The sequence below is a fragment of the Crassostrea angulata genome, chromosome 10 (genome assembly GCF_025612915.1).
Source record: "Crassostrea angulata isolate pt1a10 chromosome 10, ASM2561291v2, whole genome shotgun sequence".
Taxonomy (NCBI): domain Eukaryota; kingdom Metazoa; phylum Mollusca; class Bivalvia; order Ostreida; family Ostreidae; genus Magallana; species Magallana angulata.
Genome location: NC_069120.1, coordinates 47,006,518 through 47,030,987, shown reverse-complemented (window position 1 = coordinate 47,030,987; position 24,470 = coordinate 47,006,518). Strand labels below are relative to the sequence as shown.

The following is a 24,470-nucleotide window of genomic DNA, read 5'->3' as shown; positions in this document are numbered from 1 at the left end:
ACGTTAACCCATATTTTATGATTTATTTGTGTACTCATCAGCAGATATTCATCAAGCTGATACATTGGCAAAGTTTAAATATTTGTTTTAATTTGTTCTTTTTAGCTGTTTCTGTTTCCTTATCAAAGGTTGAGTTTTTGCAATTGAACAAACATGACAAATGGTTTGTGCCCCTGCTTCATTTTGCGGCCCATCTTTCCCCTCCACATAACAACACAAGTCTGAACTGAAATAGGGGAATTTCTATGGCATTTCACTAGTTGAATTTGCCATATAAAAATTTATCAAGTAAAGCATTCATTTGGGGTGTTTTCTTTTCAATCTCCAGTGCCTTGAGGACAGAAATCAAGCAAAAGTAAATTAGTCATCATAAAATTCTCAAACAATACAATTGTCCTTTATTCCTGCTATTAGGCAATATAACAGAGAAATTTCAGTGGTAGTGTTAACAGGGACCAATTTACCTAGAGCAAACTTAGTTTAGGAAGACTTCATTTCTGAAATTCTCCCTCACAGAAAAGTAGGGAGGAATTTGAGAAATCAGGTAGACTTCCATTCTTTGAAAATGGCATAATGCTAATGATAATACATGTATAGAATATACAGATTCAATCTTAATTTAAATTGGATTAAAAGCAAGTCAATTAAAAATAAAACAACTCCTAAAAAATTAAAATCTTATCCATTTTTTAAAATTTAATTCATTATATGTATTCATACATTTTGTAGATGAAATGTTTCGTAATTGTGTTGGCTAAATGACAAACGAAATCAGTCTATGTGTTTCAGTGTATTTTGGAGGTATTAGTCCAACCCTTTGACCCAATTACAACCGTCATATAGTTTGATCTGTTTTATTTTAAAGATAACTGTAGACAAACGGTTTTAAGATTATTTTAGCACGAACTTGGCAGAGTTATTAACTAATTACATGTTACTAACTAACTGTAATATCAGCACCTAAAGTTATAAACATCGGTTGTAATTTTCAGTGCACAGTATGAGAATGCATCAACCGTAGTTATAACCTCTAAAAATAAGCCAGTCGCTAGTTATTAATCACAACAAGATTTAAATTAGGCTATGAAAATGTCTTTTGAATTAGATGATTATCATTTTATTGCTTTTGGGGTTAACTTTCACGATCGTAAACTCAGAATACAGGGCAACTTCAACCTCTCTTTCTGAGGAAATTCTGGCGAAGTTACCGACCACAAAACGAGTACTTATATTTACATAAACTTGTATTTAGCCCAAGTAGCCCCCTAGGTTGGTCAATGGGTAGATGTGTCAGATAAAATAACGTTTTTACTGACATAGTCAAGCCTTTATTCTGAGCGTTTGTTTACATTGATTTTATAAAAGAGAAAACCGATATTGATAAGATATGAAAAATCCGGAAAAATAACGATAAAAAAGTTTGATGCGGCGATGATTTTACTGATGCGGCGGTGCCTGAGAAACAAATCATTAATTTTTTTTGGCCTAACCTCAAAAAATTTCTTCTTTGTAAAGTGAGACAACTCCTGAGAAAATCTCTCCTCTTTCTGGTGATATTCGTCCAAGGAGAGCTGAGATAAAAACATTGGCATAGCTTCCTCTGCTTTTTCCTGAACAGGCAGCTCATAAATTTCACTCAGCTGACCAACTGTCTCAACTAACTGCTCCAAACTAGTGTTAATCTACAAAGGACATATTCTATTATTGACCAAGCTATGTGTAAATTTCAATATAACGGTATTGATGATCTTCAGCCCTCCTCTAATTTACTTGCCTTTTCCTGTTTGATAAACAAGACTTTCAATGTACAGATATGGATGGTTTATTACTAAATTAAAATTAACTTCCTAAAGTTCTTTGCCTACCTTGGCATTATCTGTCTGGTTTTGATCTGGATTTCAACAAGATTTTACAGTAGTTAAATACAAATATTGATGGTTTATTACTAATTAATAATTCTAAATTAACTTCCTCATGTTCTTTGCCTACCTTTGCATTATCTGTCTGGTTTTGATCGAGACTTCGTTTATACTGAGCTCTTACTCTGGTCTCTGTTTGGGACAGTTTAGACTGTGTATGACTCAGTGAAGTGTGGTGGAGACTAAAATTATAAAAAAAATCAACATCCAGTTAAAGTGCATTATTTTCATCTACCATTTAAGCACAGATTACATAAAGTACTGTAAATTCCAAATTTAATGGGAAGAGTTAATATCCACGTAAAATCGTGAGAAGCACATCTCACAGATTTCAAAATCTCACTTTTATTTGTCAAACAGACTTAAACTATTTGGAATTATGAAAATAATTCGGTGCTCGCAATTTTATATTCTCGGAATTTGATGCAAAACCGTTAAATCGCGAAATTAAGTACTCGCATAAAATAAGGAATTTAGCGATGTACCGGTTCTTGATTTAGCGAAAGTATTGTTCCGCCAAAAGCGCTAAATAGAATACACAGCCAAATGTAGTACGTTTACAGTATCTGAAGCACATAACAAGGCCAATCTTAATATATTATATAAAATTAATTTTGCAAAAAAAAAAATCATGAGAAAAAATCTTTAATCAGCAGTGAAAAAAAAAGTCTTACCTCAACTTGTTCCTTTTTTGAATAAGGCTTTGCTTTCGTTTTTGACTTCTCTCCAAACTATCTGTCAACTGCTCAATTTCTTGTCTAAGATAATTTAATATCTTGTATATTACTACATACATCTATTAAAGGGGTTCTTTTCAAAGATAAAAATGGAATACAATTGGTTTTGCTTGTAGACAAAAAAAGTGATTGGTCAACTAGTGCAAAATCAATTCATTGCAAGTTTCTTGTGTGTAAAGAGCAATAACCCAACAGGATGAACAAAGCAAGTCACCATTCACTTATAGATATAAGCAATAGATTTACTTATACAAGTTGCCATCACATTTCTCTTGGAAAAACTAAATGATAATAAATAAATTGTAAAGATAATCTTTACAATGATCTTAAAAGTCTTCAAATGAAGTGCACTCATGTAGTCTGTCAAATACCATAATGAAATTCCTCAACTTCACATACGATTTATTTTATAACCTGCATCCATCTGGTAAACAATAGACTTAGTTACTTACTCTAACTGGGCCTCAGAAACATGTTCATCCTGAGAAACTTTCATGTTTTTCAAAGCAAGTTCTAACTGTTCTCCTTCCAAAATACCCTCCTCTGAATTCTCAAATGAATGAAATCTACAGAATTTATGAATTCAAATCAGATAATACAATTTATACTACTAGTATAAAATTATCATCATGCAGCAGGTCTTAATTACATGTATACAATGTGTATTTGTTCATGGCTGTTTGTCGACATAATTTATTGTCAATAAAATGAAATCAATATATGAGACTAAAATTCATTATTATACTGCAAGCCAATCATTTGCAATTTCATTCCGAAAATGAATTTCAAACATTTTATAAAACTGACTAAATTTGCAACTTAAGTTGACACGTCGACAGAGATTTCTCAGCTGGGATAAGACATAAATGTACTTGTGTGGGATGCAAAATGAGGAATAAATTATCATTTTCTTACTGTTCAACTTCAGCTTTGGAGAGGAGATTAGCAGTGCTCACACTGTTACAGAACCATTCCAAAAATGGCAGCATGGCCTCATTTTCAAACATCCATTCCAGACCTTTGGGATCCAGCTTACTGGCCTTGGGATATCCCAGTTCCTGGAGGACTGCTATCATTTGTTTAGCACTCATCTTTCTTTCAGCTCAAAACCTGTGTAGATCAAAGTAGAACAGGTATTCATATTACATATATGTATTACACTTCTGCAGCCTATAGTCTGTCCCAAGTTATTGCTTCCATCACTTTTTGATAAAAATACACATACATGTGAAAGAAGTACAGTTGAAATCGATGAAATGGAAAATGTCCAAGATATCTTTATTAACAAATTATCCCTTTTCACTCATAAAAGTTTACAGGAATGAAAACATATTTTTTACGGAGATTTATAACGGGAAATGTTTACATCTTTTCTCCATTTGGAAGTACTCGGGACGCCTCGCGTAATTTTTCAAAGTTATCATGCGGGCTTGTTAAAGGCTGATGCAATGCAAAATCCCTGCAGACTTTCTATTTTGGGATGTGTATTGAAACCTGAAGCGGTAGAAGGGGGCGTTTCAAAACAGATAATCTGGACAATTTTCAAATTAGTGGATGAACGTAGTTTGAGCACAAAGGTATTTATTATTATCGAAATATCAAGCGAAAAGTGGTGGACGCAAAAAGCTCAGGACAGAGTAATAGTTGGTGTAGGGTCAAGACATTTCAGGACAAGTATGTTTCTATAAGGGTTAAAAGATTTCAGAAAAACGGAGATTTGGACTAGCTTATACATGTGTATTACACATAAACACATACAAGAAGTATGTCGTAGTTGTCTACAACGTTACACACATTATTTCTATCTACTTTTTAAAAAAATTATCCAAATAAGGTAAAATTCATTGTCTATCAAAAAAAGTAACATTAATCAATACTTGAATGCACGATTTTTTATAAAATATATTTTTTAGGATAGAAACCGACTGCAATTTAACTTTGCATGGTCTATTAATGTGTTTCCATTTTTTGATTAATCTGTATTTTGATAATCATAAATATCTTTTAACCCAAACTACATTCACTCACTACAATAAATTTCTGTTTTGTCATGCTCTGTTATCTCTTTTGGTTTTGCTTTCTATTTTTGGTTGTGTATTGAAACCTGAAGTGGTAGAGGGGGCATTTCAAATCAGAAAATCTGGTCTTTTTCGTAGTGGATGAACTTAATTTGTGGTCGAGTACAATCACTAGATTTAGCTACGTAGCTGAAATTACCTTCTTAGCTTTATTTACCAACCTTACATGAAGCAGCTAGGTTTAATAATCAATAAACTACTTTTATGCAATGCTTTTAAAATAAAACAGACAAAAAGTCGCGATGAACCCTCAATCTATATATTGAGTACCTGTATGTCATCTTGTGTGCAACGAGGCATGGATAAGTGTGATTACTTCACATTGTGCTGAATTATTACCAACCATTTATTATGGTAAACAAAATGCTCTTCTTTGTAATTTCATTTCAGAAGTAGCTGTTTGGTCACACATAAACAGGTCATACAAAGCTTTGAACTTAAAACTTTGACTGCGATTGCACTAAAAGAGCAACATCTTTAAGAGTTATTTTTTGCATGAATTGTTTATGTTGTTTTCAGATGATTTTATAGAGTTGAAAATTATTGCTGCACCTCGAAATTTTGTGCAAATAAATGCTCAATTATGTAAAGTACCATTGAGTAGCTAAATAAATCCTACTTCAGCATGTTCAGGTAGATTAATAAAGCTATGTAAGTAATGTAAGTAATTCAAACTATGTAGGTAGCTAAATCTAATGATTGTACTAGACCTGATAATGAATATTGAGCAAAAAAACTAAGGAAAGATCTCTTGCCCTGCTTGTTTTTATGTAAAAACTTCATTCTGGAGCAGTGAAATAATTGTATTCATGAAGTTGAAAGTACACAAACTACTATCACTATATAACATATGGTCGAATGTCCTACAATCAACAGGGTCCAAATTTCGAGGGTGTTCATCTTTTATTTACATCTCGTTCCTATTCGCAGGAACAATAGCAATTTCATATGCATATGATACTATGATAAACAAGCAATCAACTGGTCCAGTATTTATTAAAATGCACTTCAAACAAGTAAGAAATTAATTTATGAATTTTTCCTAACAAAAAATCAGCAAATATTGTTAATCCACCATTACCCTGACTTTAGATCATCGTAACACAAAATCAAAGTACTGAAGAACTGACGGGAGTTGATTTTGTCGATGTTTATGTATTTTAAAATCAATGATATGTAATTTGCATGACAAGTACATGTAGTTTCTAATTTGTATTTGAATTACGCGCATTTTTACAATATGAATTTTTGGACTTTTTCGACAAGAATGTCGAGAAACCCCCATATATATCATCAATATTTAAAGATAAAATTAATTCAATAAAACTATGCATCAGTAATATAAATATTTCTCGAAAATTGTACGGATCCAAGCAATATTGAACTCTATAGTCTCGTTCATCCAAACGCTCAACTGACACCGTAAATCTCGGACAAGCAAGAGAGACTCTCTGCTTGTTGGAGATTTACGGAGACAGCCGAGTGTCGAGTTAAACGAAACTATATTGAACTCTGGCGTAGGAATACATACAACTACAAAAAATATCTAAATTGTTCGTACCATTTAAAATCTGACTATTTTCAAGGTATTTATAAATTAATTTTCCTTGAAAAACAATGCTTTAGCATACATTACATCGAATTTATCAATTATGTTCGAGAACTAAGTCTTGTCAGCAGCGATGATTTGTGCTGAGGTCCATACACTGTTTCACTTTCGGCTTGTCTGAGTAACTGCATAGGAGAGTTGATTAAAATCAACTCACAAATATAAACACTATGACGAACCCCATGATGTATCTTCTGCAAGGACCAAAGATTCATTGATGAAAAACAATTCATGTTCTGAGAATAAATTAAACTGACAAGACAATGTAGAGCAATCGTCGAATTTTGGACCCAGTAAAGACAGCACCCGTAATTTTTGTTGATGAATTTATACTTTGTATATTGAAATAACAACATGTAAAATGGTTAATCAACTTATGTTAATACAGCAGGCTATGATTGATATTCATGATAAATGTCTTAGCTTTCAAAATTATTGCTCATTTTATCTGGAAAGAAGACCTATAGATTACGCCTGTCGAAATATGGGCACACAAGGATACACTCACCAAGTCACTTATTTTGCTGTAGTGTACACGTACATTATGCAAGTCTTTATAGGTGTAGTTTTGATCTATTCTCTCATCCTAATGCAATAATGTATACTGTATGACTCCATGAAGCTAAGTAGCTGGCGTGAAAAGAGATAAATTAATCAAAAAACTCTGTTGTAACTCTGTTAGCATGGTTAGTATGCATGTTTTCATCGTAAAGAAACTTCTATCTTCGCGGGAAGTTTAAGCGCCTCTGTCACAGAGATTTTGAGAAGAAAAATCAAACGTGTTCTAACATTCGAATGTTTTTTTTATAGAAATTTTTATTTTTATAAACGATCAATAATTTTGGAACTTATCAAGAAGATTTGTTAAATTATATTCGTTGTAGTAGACATTTCACTAATTTTTAAGTTGTTGTCTTTCCGGAAACTGTAACTCCACTTTTTCATTTTAAACTTTACATTCGTTAAACCGAACAAATGGCGGAAAAAACAAAAAGCGTACTCCAACTTCCACAAGTATAACTTATTTTATAGCACTGAGATGTCACAGGTAGGAGTAAGTTTAGTGTAACGATAGTAAAATATATTTTTTTGTAATTTTAGTCATTCATTGTATCCACTGCGTTGGTATTGCCTCAATCAGCAGTGTACCAATATGAATTTATTATTTTATATTAATCTGAACTCATTTTCACTGTTTTACCTGCATGTAGGGAAGTGTACTTAAACATGTTAAATTTGACTTAGACGAACATTGAGTTTAAAGGAATATCGGTGATAATACATTTACAATGGAATCTACACAAATGAAAATCACATTCACTTCTGTGTTAGTCTGGATATTACATATGTATAATAATAGAGCAATATTTTGATAATTCAATTTATATTTCAGAAAAGCACCAGAGCTTCGGATAGAAGACAGGTTGTTAATCCCTTTAGCAGAAAATACGGATGGTATGCCTCTAATGTTGCATGATGTATATAATATTATTTACGTTAAACAGTACCTGTATATGTGGTATGAATGTGTATTGGGTTGAGAAAAATAATGACTGACAAGACCAGGATTTGAACCCATGCCCCCAGAATCTCTAGTCAGATGGTTTACCAATCGAACTATATGGCGCTGGTAATTAAATGGGTCTGACCATTAACAAGATGAACTCCCCTCAAATGATTTTTGCCATCAAAAATCAACATTCCCAAAGTTAATTCTTTCCCTGGCAGGAGTCAACCTGTCAGTTCCAGGGGTTGGCATATCATGAAATGTAACAGGATGGTAGAAATAATGAGAGACCAGACTGGGTGCTATTACCTGAGTATGACAGTATGTCCCTGGTTTAAGAATGCTTTTACCCCAAGCATCTTATCATACATTTGTAATTTTTAAGCATATTTATACTACAAGGCATATTGGACATAAAATATGCTCTATATGTTTACATTCATTTTAAACTGTGTAAATGTGTATGCTATTACATGTATCAGTATAAATCTGGAAAAAAAACTTTCGTCTTGTTTAGTAATATCTTATATGCAATTCAAAGACAAAGGTGGTTAATTTTATTAGTCATTCTATATTGTTCGATTTAACACAATTTAAGGAAGTTTAATATTCAAGGAAATTAATTTTTAAAAATATCCCAAAGTCCACCAGGTTCTGTTGTAATTGTTTTCCACAGTAAAAGGATATCAGATAGAGACAGCTATTTCAAATGAAACTATAGTCTCCAGTTCTTATTTATCTTTTTTCACAGGAGAAGTGGTATTGAGATATTAGCTGGGAAAACAATTAGGAAGGATGCTGATGGATTCGAAGATTTCAGAGATTACTTATCTGAGTCAGGTAAAATATGGATCCAAGATATATTACTGTAAATCTGTATTTGTCTTTTCTAGGATCCAATTTTTTTAATCCAATTTTCTGTTGTTACAACAGTCTTCTTGGTCATAATTGCCCTTCCTGTGGGCAAACAAGTTATGGTTGTACGCCAGTTCAAATCCACACTAATTTGTTGAAAAACCATTTTCTACCAATAACGTAGTACATGCTAAATATAAAACGTTTACAGTATTAAAATGGATATAAGCAATATACCTGTAGATTGACTGACAGGATGATTTGTGTATCACAGAGGCAGAGACCACCTCAGAGTTTTCCGCTGTGGAGGATGTCTCGGTGCTAAAGGAGAACAGACAGAATCCCTATCCCCCTTCAAAGCTGGCGGGGAAATATCTGCCCCAGCCCTCTGCTCATTCAACAGCGTACTCCTCCATGTGTAGCCAGACCTCGCGGGGAGGGGCACTGTCGGAGGTCTACAATGGGGACACTCTCGGGATATCTTCAATCAATAACAGCCAGGTCAGACATTCACTTTCTGAGTATTGATATTACATTTAGATAATCAATAGCTTAGAAATGAACAAAAGGTTTGAAAAATTGAACAGTGTCATTTTCATAGTTGTTTTTTTTTTTTTTTTACTAAAGTTTTATTTACATGTACATGATGTATGTGGCAAATTTTCATAAACTCAACTTATGAATACAGGGTTGTTTGTCTTCATAGTTAATAATAAAAGAGAGTATTGATATCCATAAACAGCTTGGAACTAGAAGATTAACATGTACTTTTTTTATGTTAGCATGTATGTGGCAACATTTTAAGGAAATCTTTATAGTAAGGCACATTATTTACTTTGATTCAAAGAAGTCTTGCATTTGAAAAAGTAAATATTTCTATATGTACTTTGTTAAAAATTTGATCAATGTCAATTAGGAGTCATTTTCGTCTATTGTTTACTTGAATATTGGAATTGTATAACAGTACATAAAAATTACATAAAAGTCAATGTTTTAGTAATGAAATATGAATTGCCATTCCAGAAAAATAATAGAAGACAGGTTGTAAATCCATTTAGCAGAAAATATGGATGGTTAGTGGACTTTCCAGTTTCTTATAATCTATATTTTTAACAATTTTCTGCTAATTTTGTTATTATTCAAGCTTCAAAGTACAATGTAAGTCTTGTTGATTTGGATAAGCATTGTCATTTGATAATAAGATTAAATTTTTACATGATTTTCATGATTTAGAATTTCTTATTCTAATTTTATAGGAGAACTGGCATTGAAATATTAGCTGGTAAAACTGTAAAGAAAAATGCAGATGGATTCGAAGATTTCCGAGATTACTTATCAGAGTCAGGTAAAAATAAATAAGACACAAACTATACAGGTATAATTGTACACCTAAACATTTAATTTATGTTGTAGTGACTTATCTTGTTTCTACAAGCAAAGTTGATAGAGTTTTATGGGATGTTTATAAAAATGTGCTGTGTATTAAAAGTTAGCTGCATACCCATGTACACGGACATGCAATGATTATTCAGATGACATTTGTAAAATAGATTCTATAACCAACAGAGCCAGACAGTTTGAGCAGTTCAGGAATGAACAGTTATCTGTCAAGAACGGGGACCAACTTCACAAGAGAACCTTCCAAACTGGTAAATCCATTGTGATGAACATCTTCAGTAGATTTTTGATTAATTAGACATGAACTAGATTTCAGACTTAAACAGCTTTACTAGGCATGGTAGATCTTTAATTAAATATGAAGTAGATTTTAGGCAAAAAAAGAAGCCTTCCATGAATCAACGGGCAAAAAAAACACAATTATTTTATGATGTTTGATGATTATATGGTAATCCTTGTTTATTTGTTTTTGTAGACAGAAGATCATACACAGTAAGTGATTTTAGATACAGTTGAACTTCCGTATCGCGGACACTGATATCTCGAATACAATGGATATGTCAAAGTGATTTTTAAATCCCAAACACTTAAACTTTAAGTATTTTACCCTTGATATCTCAAATACTCGGATATCTCGAAGTTTTTAACCAACCCCATCTATTTCGAGATTTTGAGGTTTGACTGTACTTACAATTATTTCGTGATTTTTTGGTTTTGTTTGATATGCAACTACAAATTATGATATATTCCAATAATTTTATTTTAAAGAACTGGGGATCTGAGTTTAATTTCTTCTGGGATGAACAATAATCTCCAATGTCTGTTTTGTTTAAAATTTTAATGATTATGTTTTAGTTATGATGATAGCATGTCTACAAGTGCTGAAGCCTCCCATTCAGGTCTGTCTTAAGATATTCATAATGAAATACCATAACTTACATTACAAAGAGAAAAAAATACCAGCTTTTTTAGCTCATCGAGACGAAGTCAGGGGGAGCTTATGCTATACCCTCGGCGTCGGCGTCGGCGTCGGTGTCGGCGTCGGCGTCGGCGTCCGGACCTGGTTAAAGTTTTTGTTGCAGGTCCTGTATCTAAGCTATTACTTGTCCTATCTTCACCAAACTTGCATGGATGATGCATCTGGACCTACTTATGGACTTGAAAGACTTGGATGCTGAATCTGAGTCCTAAATTTCAGATGCTGGAGGAGGTTAAGGTTGTTGGACCAGGTTAAAGTTTTTGTTGCAGGTGCCCTTTGATAGCAATATCTAAGTTACTGCAGGTCCGTACTTCACCAAACTTGCATGGATGGTGTGTCTTATGATACTTATGCACCAGACAGGCTTGAGTGCTGAATCTGAGCTATAGGTTTCGGATGCTGGAGGAGGTTAAGGTTTTTGGAGCTGGTTAAAATTTTTGTTGCAGGTGCCCTTTGATAGCAATAACTAAGTTACTGCAGGTCCGTACTTAACCAAACTTGCATGGATGGTGTGTCTTATGATACTGATGCACCAGACAGGCTTGAGTGCTGAATCTGAGCTGTAGGTTTCGGATGCTGGAGGAGGTAAAGGCTTTTAGAGCTGGTTAAAGTTTTTGTTGCAGGTGCCCTCTGATGATTATATCTTAGTTACTGCTGGTCCGTACTTCACCAGACTTCCATGGATGGTGTGTTTATGATACTGATGCACCTGACAGGCTTGAATGCTGAATCTGAGCCATACGTTTCGGATGCTGAAGGAGGTTAAGGTTTTTAGAGCTGGTTAAAGTTTTTGAAACAGGTGCCCTCTGATGATTATATCTTAGTTATTACTTGTCCTAACTTCACCAGACTTCCATGGATGGTGCGTCTTATGATACTGATGCACCTGACAGGTTTGAATGCTGAGTCTGAGCCATAGGTTTCAGATGCTGGATATGGTTAAGTTTTTTGGAACAGGTCACATGTTTAATTGATGATAGTACTTTTTCAAACTTGCATAGTTGATTAAACTGTAGTATGAATGAATCACAGAGGAAGCTTCAGATGCAGAGCTTGATCTCCATTATCAAGGATGCTAAAAAATATATCTTAGTTATTACAGGTCCTCACTTCACCAAACTTGAATGGATGGTGTGTCTTATGATACAGATGCACCTGACGGGCATGGATGTTGAATCTGAGCCATAGGTTGCGGATGCTGGAGCAGGTTAAGGTTTTAATTGCTAGTGCCTTCTGATGATGATATCTTAGTTATTACTGGTCTGAACTTCACCAAACTTGCATGGAGATGCGTCTTATGTATACTGATGCACCTGACAGGCTTGAATGCTGAATCTGAGCCATAGGTTTCGGATGCTGGATGAGGTTAAGTTTTTTTGGAACAGGTCACATGTTTTATAGATGAAAGCTTGCATAGTTGATTTAACTATATTATAAATGAAACGCAGAGGTTGCTTCAGATGCAGAGCCTGATCTCCATTATCAAGTATGCTAAAGAAATCTCCTACCTCACTCAAACCTGCTCGATAGATAGATGTATTTGTTGATAAATGATATAACATGATTCCTATTATATAATATTGTATGATATGAAACAGTATTGTTTGATATGATACAATATGATATCATATGTTATATTATAAAAAGTTATACGATACGATATGATATTGTATCAATTTTTTTTTATATTTTATGATATGATATTGTATCATGATATTGCTATGTATAGTATTGTATATTATGATACAATATTGTATAATATTATATTGTTTTTTTAATTTATTATTTTATCACATGATACAATTACATAAGATATTGCAAAATATTATATTGTATCCTATGATACAATATTGTATATTCTATGATATTGTATCATACAATATTGTATAATATGATATTGGTTTCTGTAATATAGAATAATATCACATGAAATTGTATAATATGATACTGTTATATTAATATAATATCGTATCATACGATATTGTTAAATATGATATTGTTTTATAATATGATATATTATCACATCACATGAAATTGTATTGTATGATATTGTAAAATATATTATTGTATCATATGATACAATATGTATAATATAATATTGTATTATATAATATTTTACTTTATCATATAAAATTGTATCATTTGATATGATACAATGTTGTATCAAATAATATTGTACAGTGCATCATATGGTACAATATCATATTATGTATCAAAAATGATACAGTATCATACAATATCATACTATATTATACAATATAATATCATAAGTTTCAATGTTATGATGTAATATGTAATATGATATTGTAATATAATACTATATTGTTTTATATTTTATGATATTGTATTATTTGATCAAATACAATAACGTATAACACAATACAATGTCATATCATACGTTACAATATCATATCTCATCATTGATTATTATGGTATTTTATTGAATTATATGATATATGTTGTAAATATGATAGGATGCAATATTTAATTTTATATTATTGTATTGATTAACATATGAACATATGATTAGCATACAACTTTTTAACAGATGATATACGATATTGTGTCAAAACAGAATCCATGAATATCCAAGATCATGAAGTATGATTTTCATTTAATATGATAAAGGTGGTCTCATAGAGGTGAAGTCTCATAAGGGTGATGTCTCGTCTCGGTGAGCTTTGTAATCTGTGATTACCTATGTTTTTCATAAAGCACGCTAAGGACCTTTTAAAATTGCTCTGAAATAATAAAAGATATTTCCTTTTTGCTGGCATTAGCGTCCGGAATCAGAACCAGGTCTGTAGACAGTATGGAGGATGATACCACCCATGAGGAGGGAGACACACCCACTTATACACGGACCCAGTCCATGGCCAGTAATAAAGGTATGTAACATTCTTAATAGATTACAGCAATCATTGTCTTCTCTCGTTTTCACACATTTAATAGAGGAGTTATTCAAAAACACTTTGTTATGTATTTTCCTGGTGAAATATACTGGAAGTTTTGCTAATTTCAAGAGAGGAGATACTGTACACAAGGTAATATTAGTCCCTATTTATTTTCATTCGCACTGTTCACTCTCCTTGTCAAATGGCAAATTTAAAAGTGGGCCAATTCAAAGCAATTTTTAGATTTCAATACTTTGTTAATTAGAAAGAGTATCTGTGTATACTGTGTATTCAAGAAGGGGCAAAACAGTTTGCTAGAACAAAAAAAAAAAACATGGGTCAAAAATAATCCTGTGTATAAAATTACTGTAACTGTTATCCAGTGCTCTGCACCTATTCTTAATGACTCATTGGATGAAATCTGGTTTCAAGTTGCTAGTGTCCACAATTAATTTTCCATGTTAAAAATCACGCCTTATCCCACATTGAATGACCACTTTTATCCTCTGGAAAGTCAAGAATATTCAGGCAACCAATAAAAGTGAAGTCCCAGAAAGTAAGGAATGTGTTATTTGTTGGTAACTGATGTAGAGATCAATCAGTTAACCATACGTATTAGTCTAAAGTTGTTTGTCAAACCCATTTCAAAGATGTTTTGGTCCATTAAATCAATACATGATAATTTATTTTTTTAGAATCTCTTGGATCTGAAGATGAAAAGACCCCAAAAGCAGATAAATCGTCATACACTGCCAGTTCCAATTCTCCAGACAATGACCAGATCAATGGAAAAACTCCCACTCAGTCCTATGAAGAAACCGGTGAGTTTACTGCAGGGACAGCCACTCACTCCCAGGGGAGTCCCTCACAGGCCGAATCTGGTGGGCAGACACCCACCCAGGGTAGAATAGAGGAACATGCCACTGACCCAGAGATCACAAAAGCCTCCCACATGGACATTGGCGGCAACAAGACGGGGTCGATAACAAAGTCAGAGGATTTCACAAATAGTGTTGTGCCAAGCTTCAGGACTCGCAAAAGGTTTGTACAAGACTGAGTACCTATGTATTAATGTTTCATGAACAGAGGGAAAGTGCCTTTTTAACTGAGTCATCATTGTGTAAGGCAAATGTCAATCATGCTACATGTAAGTGCAGTTTGTCTTTATAACAATAAATACCTGAGAGGGGTTCTATTTGAATGATATTCCTTAAAAATGTCTTGCTTATATTTATATTTAGATGTTAAATGTGTATTTTGGCATTTCTTTGCAGGATATCATTTTCAGTCACTGACTTCAATGCTAGCAGGAGATCATCTAAAGCAACAGCAGAGAACAAGTGAGTTAAGGTCTCAGATCTTCAGCCTCAAAGTATTTTTTTTTCATCATAAAAATGTTCTTTGTCCTTCGAACTTTATAAATGAAATGAAATAGAAAGAAATTTACTGAAGATGTTCATGCATTTTAAAAAGATATTGCACATTTGCCCATGATGGATATAATGGAATGCATATACAAGTTGAGATCAAATTAAAAAAAAAAAAATGGTTGTACCAGTGCATCGGTGGCTTAAACCCCTTTACCTTTATGTAGTAGGTCTTAGCCAAGCATTTCATTGAATAGCTGTTTGTAATATTAACACTACAAGACTAATCAAATTTGTCTATCTAAAAGGCAGATTTTTGGTACGAATTAAAAAACTCCATATAAATTAGAGTTATCAAACATTACTGAGGATTGGAGATCGTTAAAAAGTAAAAATGTGAAATACATGCATATTTACTGTATTAAATGTTCAATACTTGGATATTTTATATTTTATTTTATATTTATTTATCATTCTCTTAAACTATAGGAAAGAAAATTTTCTATTTCAACCAACTTCTAAATTGTAGAAGACAGGAAACAATGTCTTGTGCATGTATTTTATGAAATTTGAAGTATAGGTCATGAAGGGTTTTTTATAGAAGTGAAGCCAGTATACCAGTGACAGTACCAGGAGTAAATCCAGACAGTGATGCGGATAGTGTGGATATTATCATTGTTAATGAAGATGAAGAGGAAACAGATCGGAAATCAAGGGGCAGGAAGAGTTCTCAGGAAACAAGAACATCTGCCACATTAAGATCATCTCAAGCTAAATCAGATGATGAACAGGTCAAGATCAAAGGCCAAGGTCGTAGAAGTTCAAAATCTATACAGAATAAGAATTCATCCTTAGTTAAAAGAACAAGGTATTTACAAAGTGATTTGTTACAATAATTCATGTCACTTATGTAATAAAATATAATTAAATTCTGATAGTAGTTTATTCAGTTGATTAATTATATTAAAAAAATTTAATGGATAGGAAGAGAGTCTAGGAATTTTATATTATTCTTTTATTTCTACTTCGCCATTTTCGTTAAAAGGGGTGCACGTGGAAAATCTCTTTCCTCTTTGTTGCCACTGGAAACATCTCAGCTTGATTCCAGTGAAAAACAATCGTCCCGGAAAATTCGAGGAAGGAGTATGGATAATAATTCCATGGAACTGAATTCATCAGACCGTAGAGAGCTAACAAAAGCTGTCATAGAGAGGTACGCATTCCCAAGTTGTGTAAAGTTATAGCCACACACTCACAGAATTGGCTAACAAGTGATTATTTAATTTTTTCCATCAAAATTGCAGAATTGTGTATTTGGAAATCATTGGACATTTTTTCATTCACAGCATTTCTATGAAATAACATGTACATACCCATCAATTTTATTTTATCTTTATATTTATTGGTGCATGCACTTGATATGTTTACTATTGAAACAGCCAAACTAAAATCAACCAATTTTGTAATGTCAAAAGTTCTGCTCCTATATTGTATTAACAATTCAAGATTAGTGCAGTTATATACAGTGTACTTTGATAATGAAATTCATTTCAGTTCATATCTTATATTTTTGTTTCTGGAATGATATTTAGTCATGATAGGAACAACATGGAGAAAGAAGAGCTGGATCAACAAGATGACGAGACGGCATCTAACGCCAGTCAGGAGTTTTTGTTCTTCAGAGACAGAAGGGTGGAGAAATCCCAGACCATGCTCAGTAAAACACAAGAAATCAAGGCAACAAACAAGACTCAGCATAAAAGAAAGTCAAGTCTCCTGGTCAAATCACTGAGTGCAAAGGACACAGCTTCTGATTTCAGTGCGGACGATTCAGTGGATCCAAACATTGAGATAGAGAAGTGGAAAAAGGGAAAGCCCAAAGTGGGAGGGAAAAGAAAAAATGAACTTGATGTCAATAAGAATAACAATGTAGACGCAAGCGATGAACCTCCACCTCATTCTCCACCAAAGAAATTGAAAGGGAAGAAAAGAGGAAAGGACAGCAGTGCTTCTAGAGGAAGATCAAAATCAAATGATGATGATGATGATCCAAAAATACTTAAAGAAAAAAGTGGTAGGGATAGTAAAGTTTCTGATAAAGTAGTAGATGATGTGGATACACAAGACAATGAAGTATTTAGTGATATAGAGGCATCAGAGTTAGTTATAGAGGAAGAAGTCACAAATGGTTCAAAATCAGTGAGAAAAAGGAAATCTAGCTCTACCAAAGACAGTATTCCATTGGGAGTGTCAAGAAATTCTGTGGAAATTCCAAGTGTCACTGCTGTGACAATGGCAGAGGACTCTGTGCATCATGCCAATGAAGAAGGTGGAAACAATTTAACAGAGAAGGATGTGGATAATCAAGAAAGTGTGTCTACTACTGAAAAAAGGAGAGGTTCTAAAACAAGCAAAAGCAGTGTGTCTGATTCTGATTTAACTACCAACAAGACGCCTAGGAATAGGAGTCAGAAGTTACCAACTAAAAAGTCCAGAAAGTCATCCACAGACAAATCACATGTATCAGACGTTAATAATAGTGAAGAAGTTACTGTTCCTAAAACAAATGCTTCGATTCATGCGAGTAGATACATTCACAGTTTTTTGTTAGATGACCATGACAAGCAAGAGGAGGACAATAGCAACAAGAGTTCAAGATCCAAAAGTTTGGGCTATAAAACAAGAAAAGCCAAGACCAGGAATGATTCGATGAAAAGAAAACTGAACAGTGCTCAGAAATCCAACAAGTTCCAAAGTAAAAGTTTTTCTAATGGGAGAGGGTCAGTAAGAAAAGATGTGCCTAGTCAGTCCGCTGCTGATGTTAGTAGAAGGAAATCAATGAAGAAATCCAGGAGTCTTCATTCAGCTTTTATTGGCACAATGGAGAGTCTTCCAGGGAAGGAGGATCTTCCAGAGGATTCTGAAATTAATACTGTGGAAGATATTGACCCCAATGACCTTTATGTGGAAAAGGAGAAAGTAAAATCCACAAGAAGTAAAAGAAAAGGACAGAAGCAGAGTCAACAACTAGAAGACAAACCTGATGAAAGGAAAACAAGAACAAAGGGAAGACAGAAACTTGAAAAATCAAAAAAGAAAATGGAGAATTCAGTTGAAGATTCCATGGAGGAGGGAGATGTTGAAGATGTTCAGAATGAAGCTGAACATAATGATGATCAAAATGAACACAATGAAACTGGAAATCGTTCCATAAAGAATAAAACAGGGCAAAACAAGGCAAAAAGTTTAACAACCTCTAAGAAAAGGAAAGGAAAATCAGGCAAAAAAAACTTGAATAAGAGTTTAGATGAAGTGGAAATGCCTGAGGAAGTTGCAGCAGAAGTGGCTAATGAAGATTCAGTAGACCTGACAAATGGTGATGTATTGAGGGAAGCTGATGACGGAACAAATATGGATGACAATGAAGCAATGAATGACCAGCCTAGTGTTCATGATGAAGGTAAAATCTAGGAGCAGTCATTTATTATACATGTACATGTATTTTATATGCAAGAGATGGACATTTAAAGCTATCAAAAAACAGTAAGCAAAGTACACCACTGCAAACTGCTTATCTCATAGCATCTACTCATTTAAGATGAACATCTTATCTTCTGAAGTGTGTCAAATGTGATACATGCTGAATGTATTGTTGAAATGTAAGCTGTAATTTTTGAAAACTGAACAGTGTAATTCTTTTGATTTTTAGTTCAGCAGGAAAATGCATTAAGCAGAAAACAGAGCCTGGCAATGACCCCAGTCTCTGTGTACCAGGTTGATGAAGACCTACTGAAGAGCGGGGTCTCATTTAGACAAAGGAACCGCACCCTAGTCAAAAACTCAACCATGAATTTTACCACATTTGACAGTAAGAATCCTCGATAGATTTGGAGGTCTAAGTTTTGTTGTTTGTATGTGCATTAGCTGAATTAAATTTAATTTAATGGATACTTTTAAAATCATTTGTGTCTTTAATAAAAAAAAAATGCTTCATCACTTCAACACTGGGCTTTAATATTTTTCAGAGCATACATTACTAACTAACAATGCATTTTCAAAAGTGTTGATATTCTATATGAATGTATTATTTACAATGAAATTTAGTGTAAAAACAGACAAAAATGTACTGATTGTTTAGTGAGATCATTTTGTCATTTTCTATTTGTGATAGAAACTCCAGTTGCTCGAAAGAAGCAGATGAGTTTTATGGAATCCCCTGGTCCAGGTCTGACCCCGATACTGAGACAGCCAGGGTCAGTCAAGCGAGGCAAGAAGCGGAGGGTGACCATCAACCATCTAGTGCAGGAGCAGTCTTTTCAAACTGGTTAGTGGATAACTTAAGTGAAATATTAAATATCCAGAGGATTTTCACAAAATTTAAGGGAATGGGGTTAATATGTACATGTATCAGGGTTACCTTGTTTATTTGAGCAATTTTTCTAATAAACACTTCTGGATATAATTGTATTTTTTTGCAATGTGAAATTGATTACCAAAAAGGGAAAATACATAAAAAATAACAGGATATATGGCAGTTTTTTCATCTCTCTGAAATTACCCATTGTTGAAATTATTTTGGAATGTTTTTGAAGGAGAGCATGAGAGACTGTCCACCAGTGTTGGTTCCCTGTCATCGATGTCTCTCAATACAACACCTGTCCACATCTTCCAGACAACCACCAGTGAATCCCCTGTTCCACAGATGCTAATGCCACCACAGCCCAAAATATGTAAGGTCACTTGAGAATATATTTTACCAGTACACAGAACGTAAAGTACATGTACTAAGTACTTGACATGTGATCTCCAGCAACTTTGATAATACTCCTAGAACAGTTCATATTGCCATCAAGTAGCAATTTATTCATATTTTAATTAAAAAAAATTAAAGTTTGTTTCAGGGAGAAGTTTTTCCTCTATGTACTTGTACATGTATATGTGTATGTCATTGAGAGAGATACAAAGTCTCTTTTGTTTAATAATTGTATTTAATAAGACCAATATCTTAATTGAAATCTATGCACAAAAAAAACATTAGGAATTAAAAAATCATTATTTGAGAATTATGAGGTGATAATTTTTGTTTTTAAATTTAATAAAGCCCAAAGGTCTGTATGATAGATTTCATCACACCCAGACCAAAATTATCACCTCTTCATATCTAAAGAATGATTCTTAATTACTTATATTTATATAATTTTCAGCAACTGTACGATTGCATATTTGAATATGAATAAGCAAAACCCACTTGGGCCCCAATTAAGCATCATTTGAATTAATTGGACTTTATAGTACAAAATCAATATGTAGTGTTATTACAGGCAAGAAATGAAAAAAAAATAGAAATGATATAGTTAAATTATAGACTTAAAATCTTTTTTTTAGAATTAATTAAAAAAATAAATTCTTTAACCAGGTGATGTATGTTTTAATGTTGATTGTGTTTTACCAGTCCTTCCTGAGGATGCCCCTGATGGCCTCAGAAGGTCACGAAGAGTTCGCTGCCAACCCGTGGCCTGGTACAAAGGGGAGCGATTGGTGTATGAACGAAGAAAGTCAGGTGAAATGACAAGTTGTACAGAATGCATTTCTTTTATTGATTGTACAATCATTCAAGTCAAAAATGCATCAATTTCTTAAGCGGTGCAAAATTAATATATTTCTTTTATTCACTGAGCCTCTGGATACATTATTCTGCAAAACAATTGTTTATTATCATAATTATGGTTCTGCAGCTTCTAAAGTTGTGTGGAATATATTTCAGTAAATGATCATTTGGATACTTCGGTATTGTCTTCCCATAAAATTGTTTTTGATATTGTTTCTGTAAATTGGTTTTCTGATAATAGCTATGGGGTTATTTTAATTTTCTGTTTTCTTATTTTCTTGTTTAGGTCTTGGCATTAAGAAAGTTGTGCCATCTCATGTAGAGATGCTAATGATGGCCCAGGAAGCCAAACGGAGGAAGAACGTCCTCAAGCGAAGACGCCAAAAAGGTCAATATTTTACTCTGAAATCACACATCTGTCACACATTTGATAGATTTCATCTAAGTTAAGTGTGTTATATAGCCTTAAATAAAGGTACCTACTTTGTAGACCACATATAAGTATTTGGTAATTTTTTTCTGCAGGTAAACAGGTAAAAAGTACCCCCTCCCCCAGGAGAAATCTGTCAGTTCACACCACTCTGGACCCTGAGCTTCAGGACGGCAGTGATTCAGAAATCCCGGTCATGATCCCTGGTACAGATGAGGAAGTTATTATGGGTAGGAAAGAAATTGGGTTTTAAAGGAAGGAATTGTTTTTCATAGACTAACTGAAATGCTATATTTTCTCACAGACTGGCTTTGCTATGGACATAATTACTTATATTAGGAAGGTTATAGAAATCATAATCAAGATGGAATTAAAAATTTGGGTCCCTAATCAATAAATTTTTTATTATCATTAGAAAGACTATTTTATAAGATGATACTTTTGTAGAAAAGATTTGTATTAATAAAATGATAACATTTATCAAACATAGGATTTGTTTTATATTCACTATATTCTTAAAATAATTTTAATATTTTATTAGTCTTAGCAGTTTAGATTTTAAGTTATGTCCCTTGATATACTTGTATATGCAAGTCTTATCTGGTGTTCACAGTATTTGCCCACTTTGTCATTGAATGATTGTACATGTACTTTATTCACATCTGCTGGACTTTATCTTAGAATAATTGAAAACTCAGACAAGTATTCTCATTTTTTCACATACTTGTATAAACTGTAAATGTAAACCTTTTACAGAAATATACTTGTACTATTTTTAGTTTTAATGTACATAGAGCTCATATAGGAGAATGATTGTTAATCAAGCAATTGCCATCTATTGAGGTAATCAGGTTTCATAATTGTAATGTACTGGAACTTGAACATTATGATTATTATTTTCCTCAGAGTGCTTCAGTTCCAAGGATTCAGAGGTGTTTGTTGGGCCGTCAAAACACGACCCGATTTCATCGGACCCATACGTCATGTCTCTGCGACTGAATCAGAAGCAGTTTATGATGGGTAGCCTGTACTTGAGGCCGCTGAAAACAAAGCCGGAGCAAATTGTCAATAAAGGAACCATGGTAATAACAAGTAGACCTTTTTATTTTATCAAAATTATTTCTAAAAAATTGGGTTTTTTGGTAATTTGTGGTTTTCTTTATAAAATGTGGTTTATAAAAAGAATATTGAGTCAATTTTTACTGCCTAAGTGATTATTATTTTATAATTTACCGAATCTTTTAATCTGCCTTATATGTACATGTATGTTACACTGAAATGCAAGATGCTCAATAATTGCATTACAATCAATTCAATTATTTTATTAATAATTGTTCTTTCTATACTGTAGCATGTTCATGTGCTATACAATGTATACTTGCAACACAAGTTAAACTACATGGTATGATACATATTGTACACAGGGAAATATTCGCCCCTGTATTATATTCATCCCTTGTGTCTTCATTATCAGTGGGTGAATTTAAGACAGGGCAAGTTCCAATGTCTCAAATTTTATCACTTTTGACACTACTGTGTCTGTACATAGTACATAGGCCGAGGGCAAAAATAACATGAGACTAAAAATAACCTGCACACTGTATTCTATTTAAGGTGAACATACTCAAACTGTTGCACTTATTTACAGGTGTTTTGTCTGCTCAAAGGGAAGATTTCAGTGACCATTCACAGAACCAAGAGAATTATGGAGGCTGGTGACATGTTTTTTATTCCACAAGGTAAAGGACTTTTAATTGCTCATCTCGTATGTAGTTATTCTCATCGTAATGTTGAAATCATTTGAATTTCATTTAGAATTATTGTGATGCAATCTATAGACATGTACATGTAGCCACCTGGCACCATCAATGAATTTTGTACAATAGGTAGCTGACCTTGTTGTAATTTTCATATGTTGAATAGCAATAAACTGACAAGCACAGACTTCTTTCAAGAGTCAAGACTAAGAATAATTCTTTATTAAATGAGTCAAGAATCTGCCCAATACACAGTAAAGTGCCTGTGGTTTGTTAAAATCAAAGTAATTATCGAACTTTACCTGGGAAATGAAAAATGTTTTAACATTTAGAAATTAATACATGTACTGAGAATTTAAATATAACTGGTTTTAAAATATTTCATCATAATTAATATAACGTATTCTTGCATGTACATTTGTGTCTAGTTTGTTTAATCAACTTTGGGAAACGATTTTGTCTTTTCCCAATTAAAATCAAAAGTATGTCAGTATTAAAAGCATGTATTTGATCATACGTCATTATAAGCCTACTGTGAATATTTCAGGTAACACCTACAGTATGGAGAATCTGAGGAGAGAGGAGGCACGGCTAACGTTCTCCTGTTACAAGTTCGGAGAGGACGAATCTTCAAGTTCCAGTGAATGAACGCCATTCATGAACAGAACCATTAAAGGGGCGCATTATTCCAATTAAGTCAGTGGGAGCCAATTTTAACAACGGGACATTGTTTGAGTGTCATATTTGTACACTGTCTATCAGCAGGCTGTTCCAAGAGTGTCATACATCTAGGTGACCATGATGCTGTAGTCTGCCACAAGGTTACAGGCTATGTGCTACATTTTCATTTAATTAAATGAAGGTATAAATGTATCTCTTTATAGAATTGTTTTATCACATTTACCAGTAAGCATTTTCTGATTGTTGCTTGGTTGTACAAAAAAGAAACAATGTATATTTGCTTTGTGATTGTATTAGTGTAATTAGTTGCTTATGAAAAACTATATTGTACCTTCAAATTGGTATTAAATCATTTTTGTGACATTGAAAACAAAAAAATAATCTTAAAAAGTTTCCAAATTTGTTATAATTCTTTTAAAAATTATACAAATTTAACTAAAGTTGGTGTTATTTGCCTGGGCAAATGTAATATGATTATGTAAAATAATATGTATATTAACAACATTATTTTTCATAAGTATATAAATAAACATTGAACTATAAAAAAAGAAGAAATTGTGTTTAACATGATGTGTATTTTAGATTTTTAACATTTTCAAAGAATGCATGATTTTCTAATTATACTTTGGAAAAGTGCTTTTAAGGTGAGGT

General features: G+C 33.1%; 2 protein-coding genes across 4 annotated transcripts in view; one reads left to right on the top strand and one right to left on the bottom strand.

Moving 5' to 3' along the window:
* The window catches only part of LOC128165845 (HAUS augmin-like complex subunit 3), a 19,370-nt gene extending 10,289 nt beyond the window's left edge, over window positions 1-9,081 (bottom strand). The window contains exons 1-6 of one of the 3 annotated variants that reach the window (XM_052830701.1): window positions 8,943-9,081; window positions 3,572-3,766; window positions 3,109-3,222; window positions 2,594-2,677; window positions 1,990-2,101; window positions 1,491-1,682 (exon numbers count right to left, since the gene is read on the bottom strand). In XM_052830701.1, coding sequence (XP_052686661.1) covers window positions 1,491-1,682; window positions 1,990-2,101; window positions 2,594-2,677; window positions 3,109-3,222; window positions 3,572-3,747 — 678 coding nt within the window. In that variant the 5' untranslated portion in view covers window positions 3,748-3,766; window positions 8,943-9,081. Of the gene's footprint in view, window positions 1-1,490; window positions 1,683-1,989; window positions 2,102-2,593; window positions 2,678-3,108; window positions 3,223-3,571; window positions 3,767-6,851; window positions 7,086-8,942 lie in introns of those variants that run through there. The other 2 variants (XM_052830699.1, XM_052830700.1) reach the window with 2 other exon arrangements.
* LOC128165844 (centromere protein C-like) lies at window positions 7,252-24,470 on the top strand. Its single transcript, XM_052830698.1, has 24 exons — window positions 7,252-7,391; window positions 7,737-7,798; window positions 8,602-8,690; window positions 8,980-9,206; window positions 9,729-9,778; window positions 9,962-10,050; window positions 10,272-10,354; window positions 10,579-10,595; window positions 10,959-11,002; window positions 13,863-13,970; window positions 14,672-15,017; window positions 15,251-15,316; window positions 15,945-16,211; window positions 16,389-16,556; window positions 16,936-18,803; window positions 19,053-19,211; window positions 19,515-19,667; window positions 19,936-20,073; window positions 20,796-20,903; window positions 21,238-21,339; window positions 21,477-21,611; window positions 22,288-22,463; window positions 23,030-23,120; window positions 23,686-24,470. Exons 1-24 carry the CDS (start codon window positions 7,383-7,385, stop codon window positions 23,784-23,786), a joined length of 4,656 nt encoding a protein of 1,551 aa, XP_052686658.1. The 5' UTR covers window positions 7,252-7,382; the 3' UTR covers window positions 23,787-24,470.